The sequence below is a fragment of the Mytilus edulis genome, chromosome 11, assembly GCF_963676685.1.
Source record: "Mytilus edulis chromosome 11, xbMytEdul2.2, whole genome shotgun sequence".
NCBI classification, from domain to species: domain Eukaryota; kingdom Metazoa; phylum Mollusca; class Bivalvia; order Mytilida; family Mytilidae; genus Mytilus; species Mytilus edulis.
Genome location: NC_092354.1, coordinates 4,873,260 through 4,893,997, shown reverse-complemented (window position 1 = coordinate 4,893,997; position 20,738 = coordinate 4,873,260). Strand labels below are relative to the sequence as shown.

At 32.3% G+C, this 20,738-nt stretch overlaps 1 protein-coding gene across 1 annotated transcript in view; it reads left to right on the top strand.

The window, feature by feature from the left end:
- The window catches only part of LOC139495387 (uncharacterized), an 85,877-nt gene extending 70,809 nt beyond the window's left edge, over positions 1-15,068 (top strand). The window contains exons 14-20 of the mRNA XM_071283693.1: positions 753-1,525; positions 2,171-2,201; positions 2,997-3,268; positions 4,928-4,955; positions 6,404-6,727; positions 10,775-11,065; positions 12,640-15,068. Of these exons, the coding sequence (XP_071139794.1) occupies positions 753-1,525; positions 2,171-2,201; positions 2,997-3,268; positions 4,928-4,955; positions 6,404-6,727; positions 10,775-11,065; positions 12,640-12,974 (2,054 nt within the window). The 3' untranslated portion in view covers positions 12,975-15,068. The remainder of the gene's footprint in view (positions 1-752; positions 1,526-2,170; positions 2,202-2,996; positions 3,269-4,927; positions 4,956-6,403; positions 6,728-10,774; positions 11,066-12,639) is intronic.
- Positions 15,069-20,738: the final 5,670 nt, after the last annotated feature.

The following is a 20,738-nucleotide window of genomic DNA, read 5'->3' as shown; positions in this document are numbered from 1 at the left end:
AATTACCCACCCAAAAGGATCACAGCTTGGGAACTTACCTCAAAACTAATAAATTACCCACCGAAAAGGATCACAGCTTGGGAACTTACCTCAAAACTAATAAATTACCCACCGAAAAGGATCACAGCTTGGGAACTTACCTCAAAACTAATAAATTACCCACCGAAAAGGATCACAGCTTGGGAACTTACCTCAAAACTAATAAATTACCCACCCAAAAGGATCACAGCTTGGGAACTTACCTCAAAACTAATAAATTACCCACCCAAAAGGATCATGTGCTTAGAATAAATAGTAACTGAGGAGTAAACTTTTTGTGCTAAAAGCTGGAAAATAAAAATATGAACGACAGTAATTGACTGACATGATGTCATCATGGATGACTACCATGCATCATTCTTAGGGTTTCTTCTACAGATAACATGTAGAAACCATGCAAACATTTGAAAACTAGCAGTTTTCCCACAGCACATGCAAGCCTTGTTTAAAATTATTTTCTTCCAAATGGGAAATGATTCAACTTTGATCTGACATCAAATTCTGTTATAACAGACTAGACAAAAAAATATTTTTTGATGTGTTCTGATATAAAAGACATTTAATGTAAATATTAGGATAAATTGTTTTTTCCAGTGATGATCTAAGTGAGCGATACCAATTGTTTGATCATGTAGCTTTTATAGACCGATATTACCTTATAATATAAACTATATATTAAGTCTGATAACATCTTCTTTATTTCATATTTATAGATGTTGCATTTTGGCCCAAGGAAAATAAAACAAGGAAAACCTTCAAAAAGATGTCTGAAAATGGAATGATACACAAAGGAGACCTCTACCAGATTTGGGAACAAGACGAATTCCGTCAGATTTTACCATTTAAAGAGTACATATTTGATATGCTGATACATCTAGATATCGTATCCGAACAACGGAGATATGATACAAAAACAGGAAGCCGTCTACCAATAGAAAACTTCTTTGTACCCTGTATGCTTACCCAAAGAAATGATACAGATTTCTTGACACAAGAATGTACACCAGAGAGGACACTTAGTTTGGCCTTTTTTTTCAAAGGAACCATCATACCTCCTGCCTTACCAAATCGTCTCATATGTGCATGTCTCAGTATGTGGACATTAAAACAATACCGTGGAAGGAAACTTATGTTTTCTGGGTTTGTTGGGTTATCAGTTGATAAAGAGCATGATATCGTTGTCTGTGTAGAAGGTAACAAGATCTTACTGTACCTAGTCCACAAACGCTCCAAGGGCCTGATAGTTCCTGAGATAGCCACTAGTGTCAGAGAATGTTTGCATTTAACATTGGAGAGGATTTCGGAATTTTATCAGTCCACTGTCCACGAAAAAGTCATCAGTCAACTACCATTTCACACTGAGTATTCCTGCTCAAGATTTATCTGTTACTTTCCAGAAGAAAAATTAGCTTTAAAAACTGATGAGTGCGTTTGTAACCATGGTGACGACATTACACTCAACTGGAAGGTTTGGAACCAGAAACAGGTTTGAATACTAGCATTGAATATGCAACTTTTTTGTGTAATCACTTAATTTCCCCTACCACAATAAAGAGATGTAGTTGAAGTTGAAACTTTGTACACACGTTCCCTATGATTTTTCTACTTTTAATGCCAAATTAGAGTTTTGACCCAAATTTCACGGTCCACTGAACACAGAAAGTGATAATGCAGGTGGAGCATCTATGTACTATGGACGCATTGTTGTTTTCTTATTATAACATGTGACGAGACAAACAGAAAAGAAAATCTAATCTTTTTTTGGAAAGCAACCAATTAAAGTAAAATAGTAAATTTACGATTGGCTAACTTTTAATCCATTTAAATATATATGTACAATTTGTTAAAAAGGTATGGTTCTTTTTGTTCAACAGGAATTTCAAGACATAACTTACATTTCACGAGGTAGTTTACCTTATTGAGTTTTATATCAACTCTAAGGTTAATCTGTTTGCAGTTAGCTAATAAGATATTTACAGAAAGATATGTCCATGTTAATCAATCGAATTCAGGTCATAGTTACTGTTAAGAGTTCAAATTGTTGTGTTTAGTATATGCTTTGTTATAATAAGTGTCTGTACAGTTTCTTGTGGATGTTAAATTTACAATAATATTTGTTTTCCTTTAATAGAAACAAAAGCAGTGTGATCCGGATTGTACAGGTATAGTTATGTGTTTTGTATTTAACTTTGTGTTTTGTTATTGATAAAATAATACCTAAAGCGTTAATAAAGAATTGACATGACCTCTCAGTGATACTTCCTTAACTGACTGAACTAATTAAATCACGAAGGTGTCAACCCCTAGGATACCTAAGTTGTAAATGATATAACATATGAAAATTATTGGATTTCAATGCTCTTGGGTTTCGTAATAAACTTCTTTCAGTTACATCAGTTAAAATTTCACAATAAAATTAGAAGCTACCGGTTCAGAAGACATTTTGTATCTTAATATGCATTCCATAAAAACAAGTCTTCTGTTGTTGTTTTTTTTGTTGTTGTATCACAGACACATCATGCATATCAACCAATTTCTATAGGCGACTTAAGCTTTGTAATTTGAGAAAGATTAATAGTACATGTACCAGGAATGTCAAAGAGATGTTCCATTAAATATGATGTGTAGCGGGCTAAGTAAACAGCGTTCTATTACAATTTGTGAACAGTTGCGTTATTCAGTATAAGTATAATATTTTCATCTACTTTCATTTGATATCAAAACTCAGTTTTTATGCATAATGTAAATAAATAAGTCGTATACTGAGAAGATCATTTGACTGCTGGATACAAATTATTGTCAAGTTTACCAATTACCTATATATTTGGGTTTATGTTCAAGTTTTGTCAATATAATGCGGCTGTTAAAAACTGGCAATTTAAGCTTGTTTAAGCTGTATGGTGATGTAATGTGCGTGTAAAAATTTATCATATGTATTTTTTATATATTAATTTAAGGTTTGAGTGAAGATGCATTATCTCAGATTCCAAGTAACACAGAGTTGCTTCGTTTGTCTGTTAATTGTGACAAACACATGATACATGATTTAGCTATTCATCTTGACATGGAAGAAACAGAATGGAGTGATATGGTAGAGAATTACCCAAGAAATACACAGATGGTCAAGTTTTTAACACTTATTGATTTGAGAGAGAACAATGGCATACGTTTTGGAAATTTGGCCAAAGGCTTAATTGAAATGAAAATAACAACACATACCTTATGTATGGTAAGCTATGTATGATATTGGTAAATTAATCCTTTTCTTCATGTTCTTCTTCTGTTTTAAGCTCACCTGGCCCGAAGGGCTAAGCGACCTTTTCTCATCACTTGGCGTCCGTCATCGTCCGTCGTCGTTAACTTTTACAAAAATATTCTCCTCTGAAACTGCTTGGCCAAACTTAACCAAACTTGGCCACAATCATCATTGGGGTATCTAGTTTAAGAAATGTGTTCGGTGACCAAGAGGGCTACCATGGTTAAAAATAGAACATAGGGGTAAAATGCAGTTTTTGGCTTATAACTTAAAAACCAAAGCATTGAGAGCAAATCTGACAGGAAGTTAAATTGTTGATCAGGTCAAGATCTATCTGCCCTGGAATTTTCAGATGAATCTGATAACCGGTTGTTAAGATGCTGCCCCTGAATTGGTAATTTTAAAGAAATTTTGCTGTTTTTTGGTTTTTATCTAGAATAATATTATAGATAGAAATAAACTGTAAACAGCAATAATGTACAGCAAAGTGTAAACAGCAATAATGTACATCAAAGTAAGACCTAAAAATAAGTGAACATGACCAAAATAGTCAATTCACCCCCTAAGGAGTTATTACCCTTCATAGTCATGATAGTCAATATTTAACCATGTTAAAAATTTTCATAAAATTTGTAGATTTTCACTAACATTTTCCACTGATACTACTTGGCCAAGTTAAATATAGATAGTGATAATTGGAAGCAGCAAGAATGTTTAGTAAAGTAAGATCTACAAACACATCACCATCACCAAAACACAATTTTGTCATGAATCCATCTGTGTCCTTTGTTTCATATTCACATAGACCAAGGTGAGCGACACAAGCTCTTTAGAGCCTCTAGTTTTGTACGGCAGATTTTTTGGAGCCAATGGAACCAATCTTACTGATAGCTCACTATAACGAGGAACACAAAATTTCGGTTGCAGTTGGGTTTCAAAACATAAAATATGGCTGCCGTTACCATGGAAACGGAACAAATGTGAAAAATCCAGTTTTTGATTTTGGTGAATAATTTGGAGATGCTTAAACTCAGAATCATTATATTTTAATACAATGTAGGTGCCAGCCATATACTGGTTTTTTATGATTTCAGCATTCAGTGGAACTACTTTGTTGCCATGGAAACTACACCAAAAATTTCAAAAATATCAAAATGCTCAATTTTTTTTGAAACTTCATAGTAACGATGAGCCACATCGGTAGATGTGGAATTTGGCGTTTGAATTTTCAAAATGTTGTCATTGTTTTTATTTGAACACCAAGTTATTTATTCATTAAGCTTTCCAAAGATTTGAGTTCAAGCCATTTATATCAAAAATGAGTTCAAACCCATGGGTGATGTTCTAAATATATCACTAATTTATTTTAAAACATTTTTCAACCTTTGGAACATATATGTTGTGATGTTTGCTAAGTATATTGTTAAATAAGATTTTGTGTTGCATAGGGAAATTTAGAAAGGATATCAGAATTATTCTTCCTGAAAATAGCTCAGATGTTTCAAGTTTACATCTTTATATTTAACTGATCTACTCATCATTTTTATATAAGCATTGTAGAACATTTCCAAAAGCTCCTGCTGATCAGTCCCCTCGACTATTTTTAAAATGTTTGATATTATTCCTTTTCAGATGAGGAGGAGAAAACAAGTGATATCTAGTGAGTACCGGTTATAACTATACAGATATTAACATTTAAAATGGCAAATCTAGGTTCTTCAAGTTCTCTAATTGTCATGATTATTAGTGCTTTTGATATCCCCTCGCCTAGCATATATATCCAAATTGCATATTAAGCGCTTTGTCCATTTATTGGTCGAGTAATAGATATTTTTATACGACTGCAAACATTTTTGCAGTCGTATATTGGTATCACGTCGTCATTGCCGTTGTCCGAAGACATGGGGTTTCCTGACAATAACTTTAGTAAATGCAAATATAAATCTATGAAATTTAAACACAATGTTTATAACCACGAAAGAAAGGTTGTGATTGATTTTGGGGATTATGGTTCTAACAATTTAAGAAAAAGGGGCCCAAAAAGGGCCTAAATTAGCATTTTTTTATTTTCCAGACAATAACTTGTGGTATGGTGTATTGATCTCTTTAAAATTATACCACAAGTTTCTATACTACCAAGGGGTAACTAGGATTGCTCGGGGAGAATTAGGGGCAAAAGGGGGAAAACAAAGGTTTTTCAGGTTAATGGATAATTAAAAAAATTTACGATTACCTCTCTTGCACAGCTTTTCATTATGTATATATAAATGTTGTATTGTCTTGAGGTGATTGCCTGTCAATTTATTTAATTTTTTTTATTTTGTTTTTACAAATGCTGTTAAAGAAAAACTATTTTAAGCCATGATTATGTATGTCATTTTCTATTTTAAGACATTTATGATTTATTTAAACGGGTAATCATGGTTGCAAATTCCAAAGGAAATTTGAATTCAGATTTTGACCATATCTAGAGGGAAATGATTTTTTTTTAAAGGAGGGGAGGAGGTAAACAAAAAATTGAAATTAAAAGAAAGGGGGCAATAGTTTCCCATTTCAGATTTAAGCAATAAAAAAGAATATTTTTTAGATATTTTTTTTTGGCAAAGGGGGATAATTTTTTTCTTTATTTTTCTTTGGGGGGGGGTCAATTTGCAACAGCATAGTGTATAGCACAAGAGCAAAAAGAGGGGTGGTAAAAGAACTTTATGTGTGGGTAGGAGTGTCAATCCGCAACAGCATAGTGTATTGCACAGAAGCAAAAAAAGGGGGTAAATACAATTTGAAATTTTGGGGATGGGGTCAGTTCGCAAAAGAATAGTGTATTGCACAAAAGCAAAACATTGAATATAAATTATAATCCTATAACCAATTCTAAGTTCTTTGACTACAGATATTCTGTGTCAGAAATCTATTATGTGTCAAATATGTAATTCCAACCAAATTCAGAGCCGTATCACGCGCGAATATTGTGTCCATTTTTGCCTATATACCTTTATTTAAACTAACTATTCATGAGTTATGATCAAGATAAATCAAGACAATTTCTAAGTATCCACAACATTTATAAAGTTTAAATGTCATTGAGTAATGCTCGTAATGATATTACAGGTATTCAAGACGATATCTTAGATTCAATTCCTACAGACGAAATATTAGATAACATATCAACACAGATTGGTAAAATGGTCTTTCAACTAGGAATAGAACTTGGATTGTCCATAGCAGATTTAGAGAACATAGACAAATGTCATTGTGACTTGACCGCACAGAGTAAAGACGTTTTGTTTAGGTGGAGGAGTGACAGATCAGTCAGACCTACAATACGTGTCCTTGAACAAGCTCTGGTGAATAGTAGAAAAGGTACACGGTGTTTAGAGGAAGTTGTAAAGAATGTGGATCTGCAAACACTAAGAGCTGTAGAAACTGCTACTGGTAAGTGGATGAAATTGTATGTGTCTGGAAGTCATTTGAAGAAGATAGTATATAGGTCAATTCAACTATAAATTATATTCTGTAATAGCTTTGAACAAACAGTTTGTATTAAAAGAAGATGTGGTATGATTGTTAATGTGTCACCTCTCCACATGAGACCAAATAACACTGAAGTTAACAACTATAGGACACTATACGGCCTACAACAATGTACAAAACGAATACCACATAGTCGGCTATAAACGATCCAGAAATGTTTAACAATTCAAACGAAAAAACTAACGGCCTAATTTATGTACAAATGTATGAATGTAAAACAAATATGTAACACATCCACACACGACAACCACTGAGTTACAGTCTCCGGAAAAAAGTTGGTGATAATAGTATGCTGCTTGTGGTCATCTGAGTTGACAAAATACAAATCAATTCAAACATATTGCATACACTAGTTTGGAACAAAAAAAGGTTATATTATTTCAAACTAAGAAGACAATATCAAAAAATTAAAAACAAATCATTTTTTTTCGTATTAAACCCACAAACAAATCAGTCAACAAGGTAAAATACAAAACAATGAATAATCGACCAAAAATAAAAATGTTTCTAAAATCTGTAAACACTGTTTATGCTGTCAAAGCTTTAGATTTTTTAGTACCCGTTTTTGTTATTAGGACCCTGTGGACTTAACATCGGTCAAAATGGTCCATTTTGAATAAAGTTTTTAAAACATTTACAAGACCAACTGTATCCAAACTTTGGCTGAATGATTCTGAGTGTATCTTGTGTCAATCATGTTAATCCTGTATATTCAACACATGACAGTAATGACTTCTTATAGAATTTAAGAGTAACATGCATTTTTTTTATATATCTAGAAACTTCAAAAGATAAGAAAATCTACCCAGAATATTTCACCAAAATCAGATGTCTTCTTATAGGAGCAATTGCGATCAATTTTTGATAGTTGACTAATTTTAATAATAATACATAAACATATATACTGTAAATTTAATTTTATTTGCTCTATCCTCATCCTTTTCTTGCTTAACTTTTTTATGACCCACCTAGGGGCATTATGTATCGGTCTGTTTGTCTCTCATTCGTTCGTTCTTCCGTTCGTCATTCTGTCCCGCTTAAGGTTAGGGTTTTTGGTCAAGGTAGTTTATGATGAAGTTGAAATCCAATCAATTTGAAACTCGGTACACATGTTCTTTATGATATGGTCTTTCTAATTGCATGCCATATTAGAGTTTTGAACATAGAAAATTATAGTGCAAGAGTCGTGTACTATGGCATGTATGGAAAAAATCTTGTTTGATTTCATATTTATGATAATTAAAAAGAGTCAGTTCAACAACACATTTATGACAAACATTTATACTTTGTACTGGAATCCTTTTTGTCTTAAAAAAAAATTTTTTTTTTTTCGAAAAGTATGTTATATATGCTATTAACAGGAAATATTTGAAAAGCTATTCTATTTATACTCGTTATGATTCATAAATCATACACAAATGAAACGTAATTTAAAATTAAGCCCCAATATAATTTCTTAACAACATGAACAATGTGTCTCCTTAGTCGGTATTGCTCCATTTCTTTTTCATATAAACAAGATAACTTTGAAAGTGCAATGTATTTATTTAACTGCCCCGACTCATGCCATTGCCATGATTTATATCATACTTATAAATATCTGATTTAAGTCTGAACTAAGACAATCGATAAGTTTTAATGTTTTTGTAGAATATGCAAATTAACTTTATATATGCTAGTTCCCTTACTTCAAATGTTTATATGTGTGTCGTTATAGTTAAAACTGGAATACTTTTAAGCATTTTTGATTCAGCATACTACTGTTTTGACTGTAGGAACATGCCAATAGGAGGTCCCGACTATACCACTTTAGTTTAGGTGTTGGATTGTTATTCAATCTACCATTTATTTTTTTACAAAATAACATCTTCAGTTTCTATTTTATTAACTGTTAACCTCTTATATGATTGAACTCAAATATTGTTGTTGAAGATATTTTATTTTATCAAACAGCATTCAGCATATTAATATTAACATATTTCATCTGGAGCATACAGGAGGATTTTTTAAGGTGATTGTCCCTACTGAAACAGTACAATGTGATTTATTCCCTCAAATAAGAATGTTTATGGTAATGTACAGTGCTGTGATATCAGGGATGATTCCACTATATAGTTTAGGGCCGCTTATATTTAGTGGCCCTTAAATCTGCCAGCGGCCCCAAAAAAATGTTTGTGAACATAAATTCCCAATTCAGGAAAACAAAATAAAAATCAGTATTTCCGGAAAAGTTTCAGTCACCGATTACGGCAACTATAATTTTTCATAGTTTGTCGTCAAAACGTAGTAAAATCCGGATAAGAATACTTACTACGATCACATTTTATTAACAACGATTTAATTATGTAAACGTGGAATAATCGATTTTAGCAGCCGGATTCAAGTGAAAAAATTTAATGGGAGTATTTGAATTCGCAAAAGTAAGATCACTCAGCAGGTTGATCAAAAACATGCTTTTTGTCAAAATTGGTGTCAAAGCAGACCTTGGCAAAGAACAAATTTAAATTTTGATATAACATTGATGAATAAATTTAAATTAGCGCCGATCTTATAAAAGCAGATCGATCCAGCAGAGCCGGTTATGTAACTTGATTAAAACTTGTTTTGTAAAAGACATTATTTTATATTTTGCTCTATTTCCTCAAAAGACAAAAGTTTGAGCGTTTTTGAAAATAATGTTAATGATAAACCATTCGTGAAATGAGCCCCCCCCCCCCCCCCTGGAAAACGATGTCATCATTATGGAACTGATTCAAAAGATATAAAAATGATCCAAATAATTTTAAAGTTCACTGGTGCCTGGTGTAATGGCTTTAAATATCTTATCAATTAAGTATATAACCTTTTGTAATTGCTTTTCTGAATTGGACAATTAGCCAGTTCTATTTGAAATCCACATGAATCAATGTAAGTTTATAAAGATGATCTGTTGAAAAAATACTGAATGGATGATTTTTTTCAGTGGTTAATATGGCAAGCCGTTTTGTTATTTAATCTAACTTCAAGATATCTCATAAACTGTATATTAAGATATCTTATATAAATAAAACTCATCATAGATACCAGGACTAAAGTTTGCATATACGCCAGACACGCGTTTCGTCTACATAATACTCATCAGTGACGCTCGAATCCAAAAAAGTTAAAAAAGCCAAATAAAGGACAAATTTGAAGAGCATTGAGATCCAAAATTCCTAAAAGTGTTGCCAAATACAGCTAAGGTAATCTATGTCTGAGGTAGAAAAGCCTTATATAGTTCATTAGATATCTTATATAGTTTGTAAGATATCTAATAAAGTTTATAAGATATCTTATAAAGTTAGAAGTATTGAATTTTAAACTTGATGCCTTTTATTATCTATTAATCATGTGTTTCTTTGTCTAATACGTTCTCCTATTTATTTGTATTGTAGTCCTGTAATATTATGTTGTCATTTCAATGTTATATTTAACATTGCCATTAAAGTGCGAGGTTTGGCATGCCACAAAACCAGGTTCAACCCACCATTTTTATCTTTAAAAATGTCCTGTACCAAGTCAGGAAAATGGCCATTGTTATAGTATAGTTCGTTTCTGTGTGTGTAACATTTTAACTTTGTGTTTTTGTTGTGTCGTTTGTTTTCTCTTATATTTGAAATTGTGAATTCACATTACTATAAGACGTGTAACGGTACTTTTCTATCCCATATTCATGTATTTGGTTTTGATGTTATATTTGTTTTTCTCATCGGATTTTGTTTAATGCTTAATCTGTTTCTGTGTATGTTACATTTTAATGTTGTGTCGTTATTCCCCTCTTATATTTAATGCGTTTCCATCAGTTTTAGTTTGTTACCCCAATTTTGTTTTTTGTCCGTAGATTTACGAGTTTTGAACAGCGGTATACTACTGTTGACATACGTGAAACAGTCATGTGATCTTTTGAATATTGAATCTTTATCATTACAGATAAGATCAGAAATAATGCAAACAGAATCATACAGGAAATACAAACCAGCCAAATGTTAGACCATATGATGACACATCTGGTGATATCGGTAGACGACAGACTCCGTATTGAACAATATGCTGGACAAGATGATCAGAACAAAGCATTGCTGGATATTGTAACCAAAATGAGAGAACCTGCTTACAGTGTGTTTGTTGATGGATTACGTATTTATGGATACGAAGATATCGCTAATGATTTGAAATGTGATTTCAGTCCAAGTCCAACATCAGCATCTGCTGGAACTGAAGGTATGTCTGAAGGGTTTATTATAAACACAAACAAAGAAGGATTGTTACTGAAATCATTTTTAAATCTTGTTATATATTCGTTCAAAATAGATATAATGTATTTGATTCTAAAGACTATCTACCAGATCATTTGCGTCGTATTTAATTTATCATAAGTATACTACTTTTCTTGCATACCAAAGTAGGTCACTGGTATATATGATGAGTCTTTCAGGACGAATTTCAGTTTGTGTTAAGTAACTATGATCTTAGACATTGTACCATTGAGTAATTATGATCTCAGGCATTGAGATCAAGATTCTTTTCTACAGTTATAATGAAGTCACCGTTTATTAAGTACCTGTTACGAATCAGGCAAATATGACCTCAGATGAATTTCACTTCTTAGATCCAACTGTAGAAAAGAATAGTGAACATATATAATGCATAGGCATTAGTTTTGGTCAACTATAAAAAAAATCAAAGTGAGAGAAAACAGAATAACAAACAAATTGGTATAAAAAATGTGTAAGGATTCCGCGGAACCCAGTGTCTTGCCTACTTTTGCTGTTAATCGCGACTCAACAAAATGAGGAAAAACATCAATAAAAATTTCCCTCTCGATACTGTCTTTTGATTGAAAGAAGCTTCCAAGTTTGGTAAAAAATCCAGGATAGTTTATGAATCTAATAAATGTTGTATAAACTTTAACTGCAGACTGTATGTAATGTTAACTGGAAGAAAAACTTAAGTCCATTGATAAGTAAAATACGGAAAAAATGGAATTTTATTTTTACTAAATTTACTTCTGGATACTTTCTTATGATGATCATAAACAAGCTTCTGTCCAAGTTTGGTAGAAATTCAGTATAGTTTAAGAAAGTTATTAAAATTTCAAAAACTTTAACCACAGAGTGAATATTTGTGGACGCCGCCGACGACAATGCCGCCGCGGACGATGGAATGTAGGATCGCTTAGTCTCGCTTTTTCGACTAAAGTTGAAGGCTCGACAAAAATCAAAGTGAGAGAAAACAGAATAACAAACAAATTGGCAATTAACTATAAATTGTGAATATGTATGTTTACCAGCTCTCTTTAAAATGTCAAACGCTTATCATATATGTTTGATAAATTCAGAGCATACATCTCAATTTGTTTGAAGAAATGCAAGATCTATAGATACAACATTCTATGTGGGCATTCCACTTATTCTTGAGACATTAGATTTAAGAAAAGGGTGAAGAAAACCGAAACAGTAGAAGGGCTACACACCTGAAAAGTACTAAAAAAATGGCCAATCCATCTTATACCAACTTTGCCCGAATGAGTTGAAACCTCAGTTTTTGTATAATTTTAAAATTTAAGAACGGTTTGTTGTAAATCATGTGAGTAGCAAAGTACTGAATACTGAGCTATTGATACTCTAGGGGACGTATAATCCACCAGCAGAGGTATCGAACAAGTGATGTAAAAAAATGAAAACACGTTATAAATTCGTGTGGTCCAAATCGCTTTTCTGGATTTAACCTCGTCTTTAGTCATAAAAGGTCAATAGCACTCATCTTAAGAAAAAAATCTTTTTTGTATTTTGTAGGCTTATCAGTTTGGAATTTTCCATTATATAAAGTTCGTCTACAAAAGAACTACCTAAAGGTCATCACTGATATACTTCATGAGAACATAGTAGATCATCTAATAACAAGAGAGGTATTGTCAGTTGATGATGGGAAGACGATAGATTCTGGTAAAAACCCACAGGAAAAGAACAGGAATTTAATGGACATGCTGTTGCGTAAAAATGAACAGGGATTTAATGAATTTCTAAAAGCCCTAAAGAAAGACTCTATTTATGCAGATCTAGCAGATCAAATAGAAAAGACAGAAGTTACTAGCACAGATATGGCAACTCTTCATCAATGCTTGACATAAAATAAATGCACATTTTTTTCAGAAGAAAAACTTTACACAACAAGTAAAAGACATCTAGGACAAACACCAGTAAACAATGAATAAAAGAAGGTATTGTCAATCCAATGTTCAATGATTTGGTCACTTAAACCATCAATGTGAATGAATAACAATATATATTATTGATAACAATCTTTTATATTAAACATATGTCATGTGTGAGTGTCATGAATGGCAAGGAAAAAGCTAAAATATGTACCCCTTTTCCGAGTATTCATTCCTAAAAACAAATCCCCTACGAGTGTTCGTTCCATAACAGATATGATTATTATGAAGCAGTCATGACATATTCTATATCCATATCAAATAATTTTAATGTATCTTAATATAATTATTTGGAACCAGTAATTGGAAAGTTCATATGCACTACTGTTTTTTCAAAGGTCAAAAACATAGTGGAAGATATTAGTAAGCAAAATTGAGAGAATTGTGCAAATGATGATACATGTACAAGCATGAAAATTAGCACGAAGCATCATTATTATACACTTTTTAAGAAAAAAACTGCTGGCCATGAAAAAAAAAAAAAGATTGCCATGGACGTTTTCCAGAAATGAATTTTTTCCAGTTCGAAAATACTTATTTTTCTTTAAACTGCCTTAAATGAAAAAAAATATATCAGGTTTGATGGTTCTGTTCTTTGCATGTGACGTATTCAATAGATATGAATATTTAACCGTCAGGGTTTGCGCATGCACGAAAATGTAACAAAAATCAGACATAAACATTTGAATTAGTTACTATTTCCTTTGGGCTTTTTGATGATATTGTGACAATGTATGAATTGGTTTAATAAACATTTTTAAGCTAATAAAACTATTGTGTTTATCAATTTTGCGCACACACAAACTATTTATAGATAAACATAGTGACCAGGGCACAATGATGTAAATCGTATTTCATCTAACAGACGAGGATTTAAATTTCATAATTGTATCTTTATCATCATTTAATTCCTCTTAAAATCTATGCTCTTCTATTCAAATAAGTGTAACTTCTATGAAGCCACTGTTTGGAAACACGCCCATTCAGTTGAATTGATCAAGACTTCGATAGATAAAGTGTAAAAAGAGGTTAACTCTCGAAATCCCGGTTTGATTGACACGTTCTAATAATTATACAGTTCACTACTACAACGTTTTTCTCACCATTTTAGAACTGGAAGTCATTTTTTCGTCAGTTATGTATTGTTTTATCAGACTTAAGACACTAATTTAAGTTTGAATAAAACTTAATTTAGAATGTACCTATAACACAGCTTTCAAATGATTTACGAAATGTAGCCCATTGGATATGACGCCATTTGTAAAATGAGCGGTGGCCATCTTGAAAATCTTGAATATATCCACTATTATGGCTGTGCGGCATTTTTTCAACAATTATATGCCTCAATCTTCCAAGAATTTAAATCTATACTAAAATTATTTATTTCCTTTCACTTACTATTTGGTCCTTCTCAGAATTTAGTTTAGCCGCTATCCATGTGAATTTATACTGTTAAAGTTCCTAAGAGATGCAACATAGTATCATATCTAACAACCAGTAGGTAAACCAAACATCTATCACTAGTAGATGTCACAAAAGAGGCGTTGTTTGTGAATCAGCTGTATTTACAAAGTGCAACCTAAAGGAAATGTCATAACTTGATACAATATACTATATATACTATTTTGATAAATTTTGAATAACATACATAGCTGCAATTAGGTTATTATCAATTTCATTTCAATCATTATTGTGTATGTTAATCTCTCAAAGCTGTTAAATGATACCTTAATAGTCAATTTAGGTCTATATTTTAAGCCTAATGACTAATAAAGTATGTACATATGAAATAACTAATTCAGTGATCTAATCTTGTCCTAAGGATGTTTTTGTATTTTTTACATTAACTTGTTGTATATTGTGTTGATCAAACAGCTACTTTTATATGTACATTTGTAAATAAAAATGCCTATTCATCAATATAGTTTTGAACAAAAATGCAACGATATGCTGTTATTATGTAAATATAGTTATTGCTAACATAATATGGTGTTTCACAACGAATGTTTTTGACATAACGCATCTGTTCTGTCAAATGAACTTATCTTTCATCCATCAGAAAAAAGGATTTTAAATCCAAACAGATCAGTGATAATTGTTTAGTTATATCATATTTTCAAATAGTTGAGAACATATCAAATGTCAAAAAAGACATTTGAAAACCTACTACCAAGCAAATGTGTGGCCTCTTTCAAGTCAGGCTATCTGCACCATGTGTTGTTTGGTGGTGTTTTAGCGCAATGCTATAAAACTTCCTGCTTGATTTGCCTTTTTAACATTTTTTTTTATCGGCACTGATGAGTCTTTTGCTAAAGTTTTTCAGAGGATACCAAGACCTTGTTGATACATATTCAACTGCACAAATAATACATGATGGTCTTGAAGTATAAATTTTAGTCACTGACGTTTTGTTTATCATCCTAATTACGTGTTGTAGTGTTCCTTTATTTCTCTTCGTAAATTACTTTTACTGTTTAGCCCTTTTTTGTAATACCCTTTTGGGATCTTTTGGTGTGGCTCAGTACTTAAACATCCCACCATTGTGTAATTGTGCTATGGTCATATTTGTATTCTTGTATATTTTTGCCTATGCGCTTTGGTCTTTATGCCATTTTCTTTTCTTTGTTGACATATTTGTCTTTTTTTTTATAGTGATTAAGATTATAACAAAATGTTGACTGCTGTACCCCTATTTTTTACATTTAAATATTTTATCTATCATGTCTGTTTGTTTTGTTCACACATTGTTGTCAATATAATGGAATTTTATGCGACTGTCATACAAGTGAGAGGTTAAGCTAACTATAAAACCAGGTTTACTTCACCATTTTCTACATAAGAAAATGCCTGAACCAAGTCAGGAATATGACTTCCCATTCGTTTGATGTGTTTGACATTTTGATGTTGCCATTTGATAAGGGAATTTTTCGTTTTGAATTTTCCTTGTATTTCTGATATTTTTCTTTTTTGTAAACGAAAAATACAATGATGCTCAAAATGATAAGCCTGGAATCTTTAATGAGTTTTTTTAATGTTGTACGTCTGTTAATAATTTGAAGGAGTCGAGTGTGTAAAATTTAAATTTCAATATTCATTCATTTGTCAGTTTTACAAAATTTACCCCCTTTTCCTTTCATCGCCAATATCAAAATTTGTATAAAAAAATAAGGAGATATGATATGATATGATTGCCAATTTAACAATATTGACCAAAGTTCAAATAAAGTGGAGGTAAGCAATTATAGGCAAATGTACGGGCTTCAACAGTGAGAAAAACCCATACCGTAAAGTCGGCTATAAAAGGCTCCAACATGACAAATATGAAAAAAATTAATTGAGAAAACTTACGACTCAATTTATGACAAAACAATTTATGAAAAACAAATATAAACCAACGACAACCACTAAACTACAGGCTCCTGACTTGGGACAGGCACATACAGAATGTGGCGGGGTTAAAAATATTGGTGAGCCCTCAGCCCTCCCCTAACCTGGGACAGTGTTTCATAGTTATTTTATTGTTTTCAACTTATTCCTTTATTCCATTATTAACCATTTCTATTGATTTTATGTGAACATGTTTATATATTCTATAATATTTAATATTGATTATGTTTTGTCAAAAATTATTTTGCAACAATCATAGTCCGATTTCATGCTTGATAATTTTCTCCTTGTACTCAATCACTCCATACGTGTATACAAAAATTCTAAGCCTGATTTGTCATAATTGTCAACCTTTTTCAATCCTTATACATTTTGCCTTCAAACTGTTTGCATTAGCACAACTGCTTTATTGTAAATACCTAGTTTTATTGTAATTAACAAATTAAATATGTTATGATACCGTTGTGTTTGTTGTTGATGTGATTATTGTAGCACTATTTGTGTTTTAGTTGTATCTTCTACTTGTATACATGTATAAACTATTAATGCAGTCTACCTTCCTTAAAGGTAAAAACAAATCTACAAACATGTTCTTGTTCTTATTCATTATACGACCCCAAAAAAAATTTTGAGATCGTAAAATGCTATCATGTCTGCGTCTGCGTCATCCGAATACATTTGGATTCCGGACAATATCTTACGTTTCAGTGAATGGATCTCTTTGAAACTTGAGCAAAAGGTTCAATACCACAAAAGGAAGGTTGGGATTGTTTTTGGGGTGATGGTCTAAACTTTTTAGGAATAAGGGGCCAAAAAGGGGCCCAAAACAAGCATTTTTCTAGTTTCAGGACAATAACTTGTGTATAAGTATTTTGATTACTCTGAAATTGTACCACAAGGTTCAATACCACAAGTCGAAGGTTGGGATGCATTTTGTGGGTAATTGCCCAAACTGTTCAGGAATTAGGGGCCAAAAAGTGTCTAAAACAAGCATTTTTCTAGTTTTCAGACAATTACAATTAAGATATTGTCAATTTTCCACACAAAATTTGGGGGTCACAATTGCTAATTATTTGTATATAGTCTGAAAACAGATTTACTAAGTAATGCGCAACATCACAGTGCACAGTGTATTGCACAATAGCAACAAATCTTATATACATATACATTCAAATCATCTAACCAATTTTAAGTTCTTTGACTACATTTATTCTGTGTCAGAAACCTATAGTGTGTCAAATATTCAATTACAATCCAAATTCAGACGTGTATCAAGCTTGAATATTGTGTCCATTTTTGGCCTTACTGTTCAGGGTTAGACCTCTGCAGCTGAGCTCGGCGGAGCAGTTTATTGTACAATAAAATCAAAGCAGTATCAACACAGTAAGTTTGACAGTCCAAAGGCATACTCAAACTCATAAGCTGACATAAGCCATGGCAAAAATAATGCAACCAAAAGACAAACAACAGTTTACAAAATGCAACATAAACAAACTAGATTGAGCAGCATAAAGCCTACTAAAATTCGGTTGCTGGAAGCTATTTTTCAAACAATGAGAGGGATATACTGTTTATCAGTAGAAACATTCATTCAAAAATGAAGAAAACCTGATGAAAATAAAGGTTCCTTTGCGGCGACAAAATATCATTGTATACTTTACAAGTCCCTAACCAAACAATTGCCTAGATAGCAGATGTGTTAAATCATCGATCAAACCACAAGCAAATGTACAAAATGCCTTCCAGTATATATTCAAACGAGTATCTATTAATAGAGTTTCTATATACTTTAAAAATAAATATTGAATTTGAAGCTTTGCGGACATCCGTTAACTCGAATAATTCAAGCCCTTACCGTCTCCGATTCTCTCCACCTTTAATGTAGTGATCGATAGGGAGCGTAAAATAACGATTGGATTATTCGGGTTAGACATCCGTCTGTAGTTTTACTGTCGCAAATTTAGTTTACTTGGCGACGCCTAGCGGAGATAGGTAAACGAATGCCAAAATAAAACTACCGATGGACGTCCGTAAAACTTCAAATACAGTACAGTTATCGCTATACTAATGTAAAATAAACAAATCAATCAATTTTAGTCATTATTTCAGGGTTTTTTTGACTTCATATTGGTGAATTTACATGTCAATACATTCTGGTATTGGAAATGTCGGCTTCATTAGTTACAGACAGGGAGATAGAGAATTATTGTCATCCAACCAGAACCATTGATACAAAATAATTGCATTAGAAATATATTTTAATGGACATTGGCTTTTCTTTTCTACGCTTCATCTGCCGATTAAAACATTGACATGTGTATAAAACATTTGAATATCTCAATTTCTTCTTCAACGGATAATATTCTTGGACAAATCATCTGGTTAAGGCAGAGCTCTGTGGTTAAGGTATTGGGTAACATATTTTTAGGCAACTGTATTTCAACGATGTTTAAGTCTTATCAATCCAAGGAAAAAGACAAAAACTCAACGAACGAATCGCCTGAACTGTAAAACGATCAAGATCGAGTGTATTGATATGATTTGTTTTTCTTTACATTGAAAGCAAAAAAGGCGAGCAATATATGATAAAGAGATTGATCGGTTTTTGGGCAAATATTCAGTTTTTGGGAGATTTTGGGAAATTGTTATACCGATTGACAACGCCTGGCAAAAAAAGAAAAAGACCAAAAGACAAATAACAGTACACAAAACACAACATAAAAAATAAAGACTGAGCAACACTAACCCCACCATTAACTGGGAATGAACTCAGGTGCTCATGATGGGACGAACCCCAACATTGCCTGGGAGTGATCTCAGGTGCTCAGGATGGGACGAACTCCACCATTAACTGAGAGTGATCTCAGGTGCTCAGGATAAAACGCGCGTCTGGCGTACTAAATAATAAGCCTGGCACCTTTGATAACTATTTACGCTCTACCTTGATTATATGTTTTTTTTTACAGGTACACGTATACGGATTACTAGCTTGAAAGTAAACTTCTTTTAGATATATATATATGTATATATTTGTAGAATGTTGGTTTTACGTTTTTTGCTTTGTCATTCTTTGAATGTAAAACACTTGTGTATCTTTTGTCAATATAATTTTATTACTTCCTCATCATAATCAAATTGTAGACAGATATTATAAAGCCATTCACCTTTTTTTTTTTGTGTACAGGTTGATGTGTGTAAACCCACTTTCACCACATGTTTACTACAAATAGCGTTTAGTCTTTAGTTATAGCTATTATAAAACTGAAAATGAACTATAACAATATTTTTCACTCAAAACAAAATAGCGAAGGAGTTATCCCCCTTGTCGATTGTAACGTATTCACATAAAATGTTGTAGCTTCAGAAATGAAGGAGGGTCGTAAGATACCAGAGAAACAGTCAAACTCATAAATCGACAATAAACTGACAACGCCATGGCTGAAAATGAAAAAAACAAACGACAAGTAATAGTACACAAGAAACAACATAGAAAACTAAAGACAACACGAACCTCACCAAAATCTGGTGGTGATATCAGGTGCTCCGTTGGGATAAGCAGATCCTGCTCCACATGTGGCACCCGTTGTGTTGCTCATGTTGTTACAAACCCGGTAAATAGTCTAATTCGTTAGGTCACACTCATGAAAAGGGAAGTGTATTGTAGTTCTGACGTAAGAAACATATCTGATATCATCTGTGAAACGTTTATTCCACTACGTTCAATCAACACGTGATGCCTACATTTCATTGTTCATATATATAACTTACTTTATAACATGGATAAGTGCTGTTATTTCTGACTTGATGAAGGCATTTTCTCGAGAGAAAAAAATGTACAAATGACATATTTAAAACAAACTAAATGTATTTACTTGATTAGAAGGTACTACGGTATATTGATTTCTGTATTCAACCCATAAAATAGATGATGTATGAGTCAGCCTGACCAAGTAGCAGAAAACAGCCAAAGACTATTAATGGGTCTTCAACACTGCAAAAAAACAACCCGCAAAATAAATAAAATAAAATAAATGCGAAGTTGTTCAGTGAAAACTTGTCAAATTAGACTACTTGTAATCGCATGATAAATATTTTATCACAGAGTATATTGACATATATACATCTAATCATCTATAGATAAATCCCACGTTCAATACACACATTCATATGCTCAGTTTTATAGATATACACGTGTTTATCATACACTTCAATAAAACAGCTGGACATCACATTGTTTTTATCATACACTTCAATAAAACAGCTGGACATCACATTGTTTTTATCATACACTTC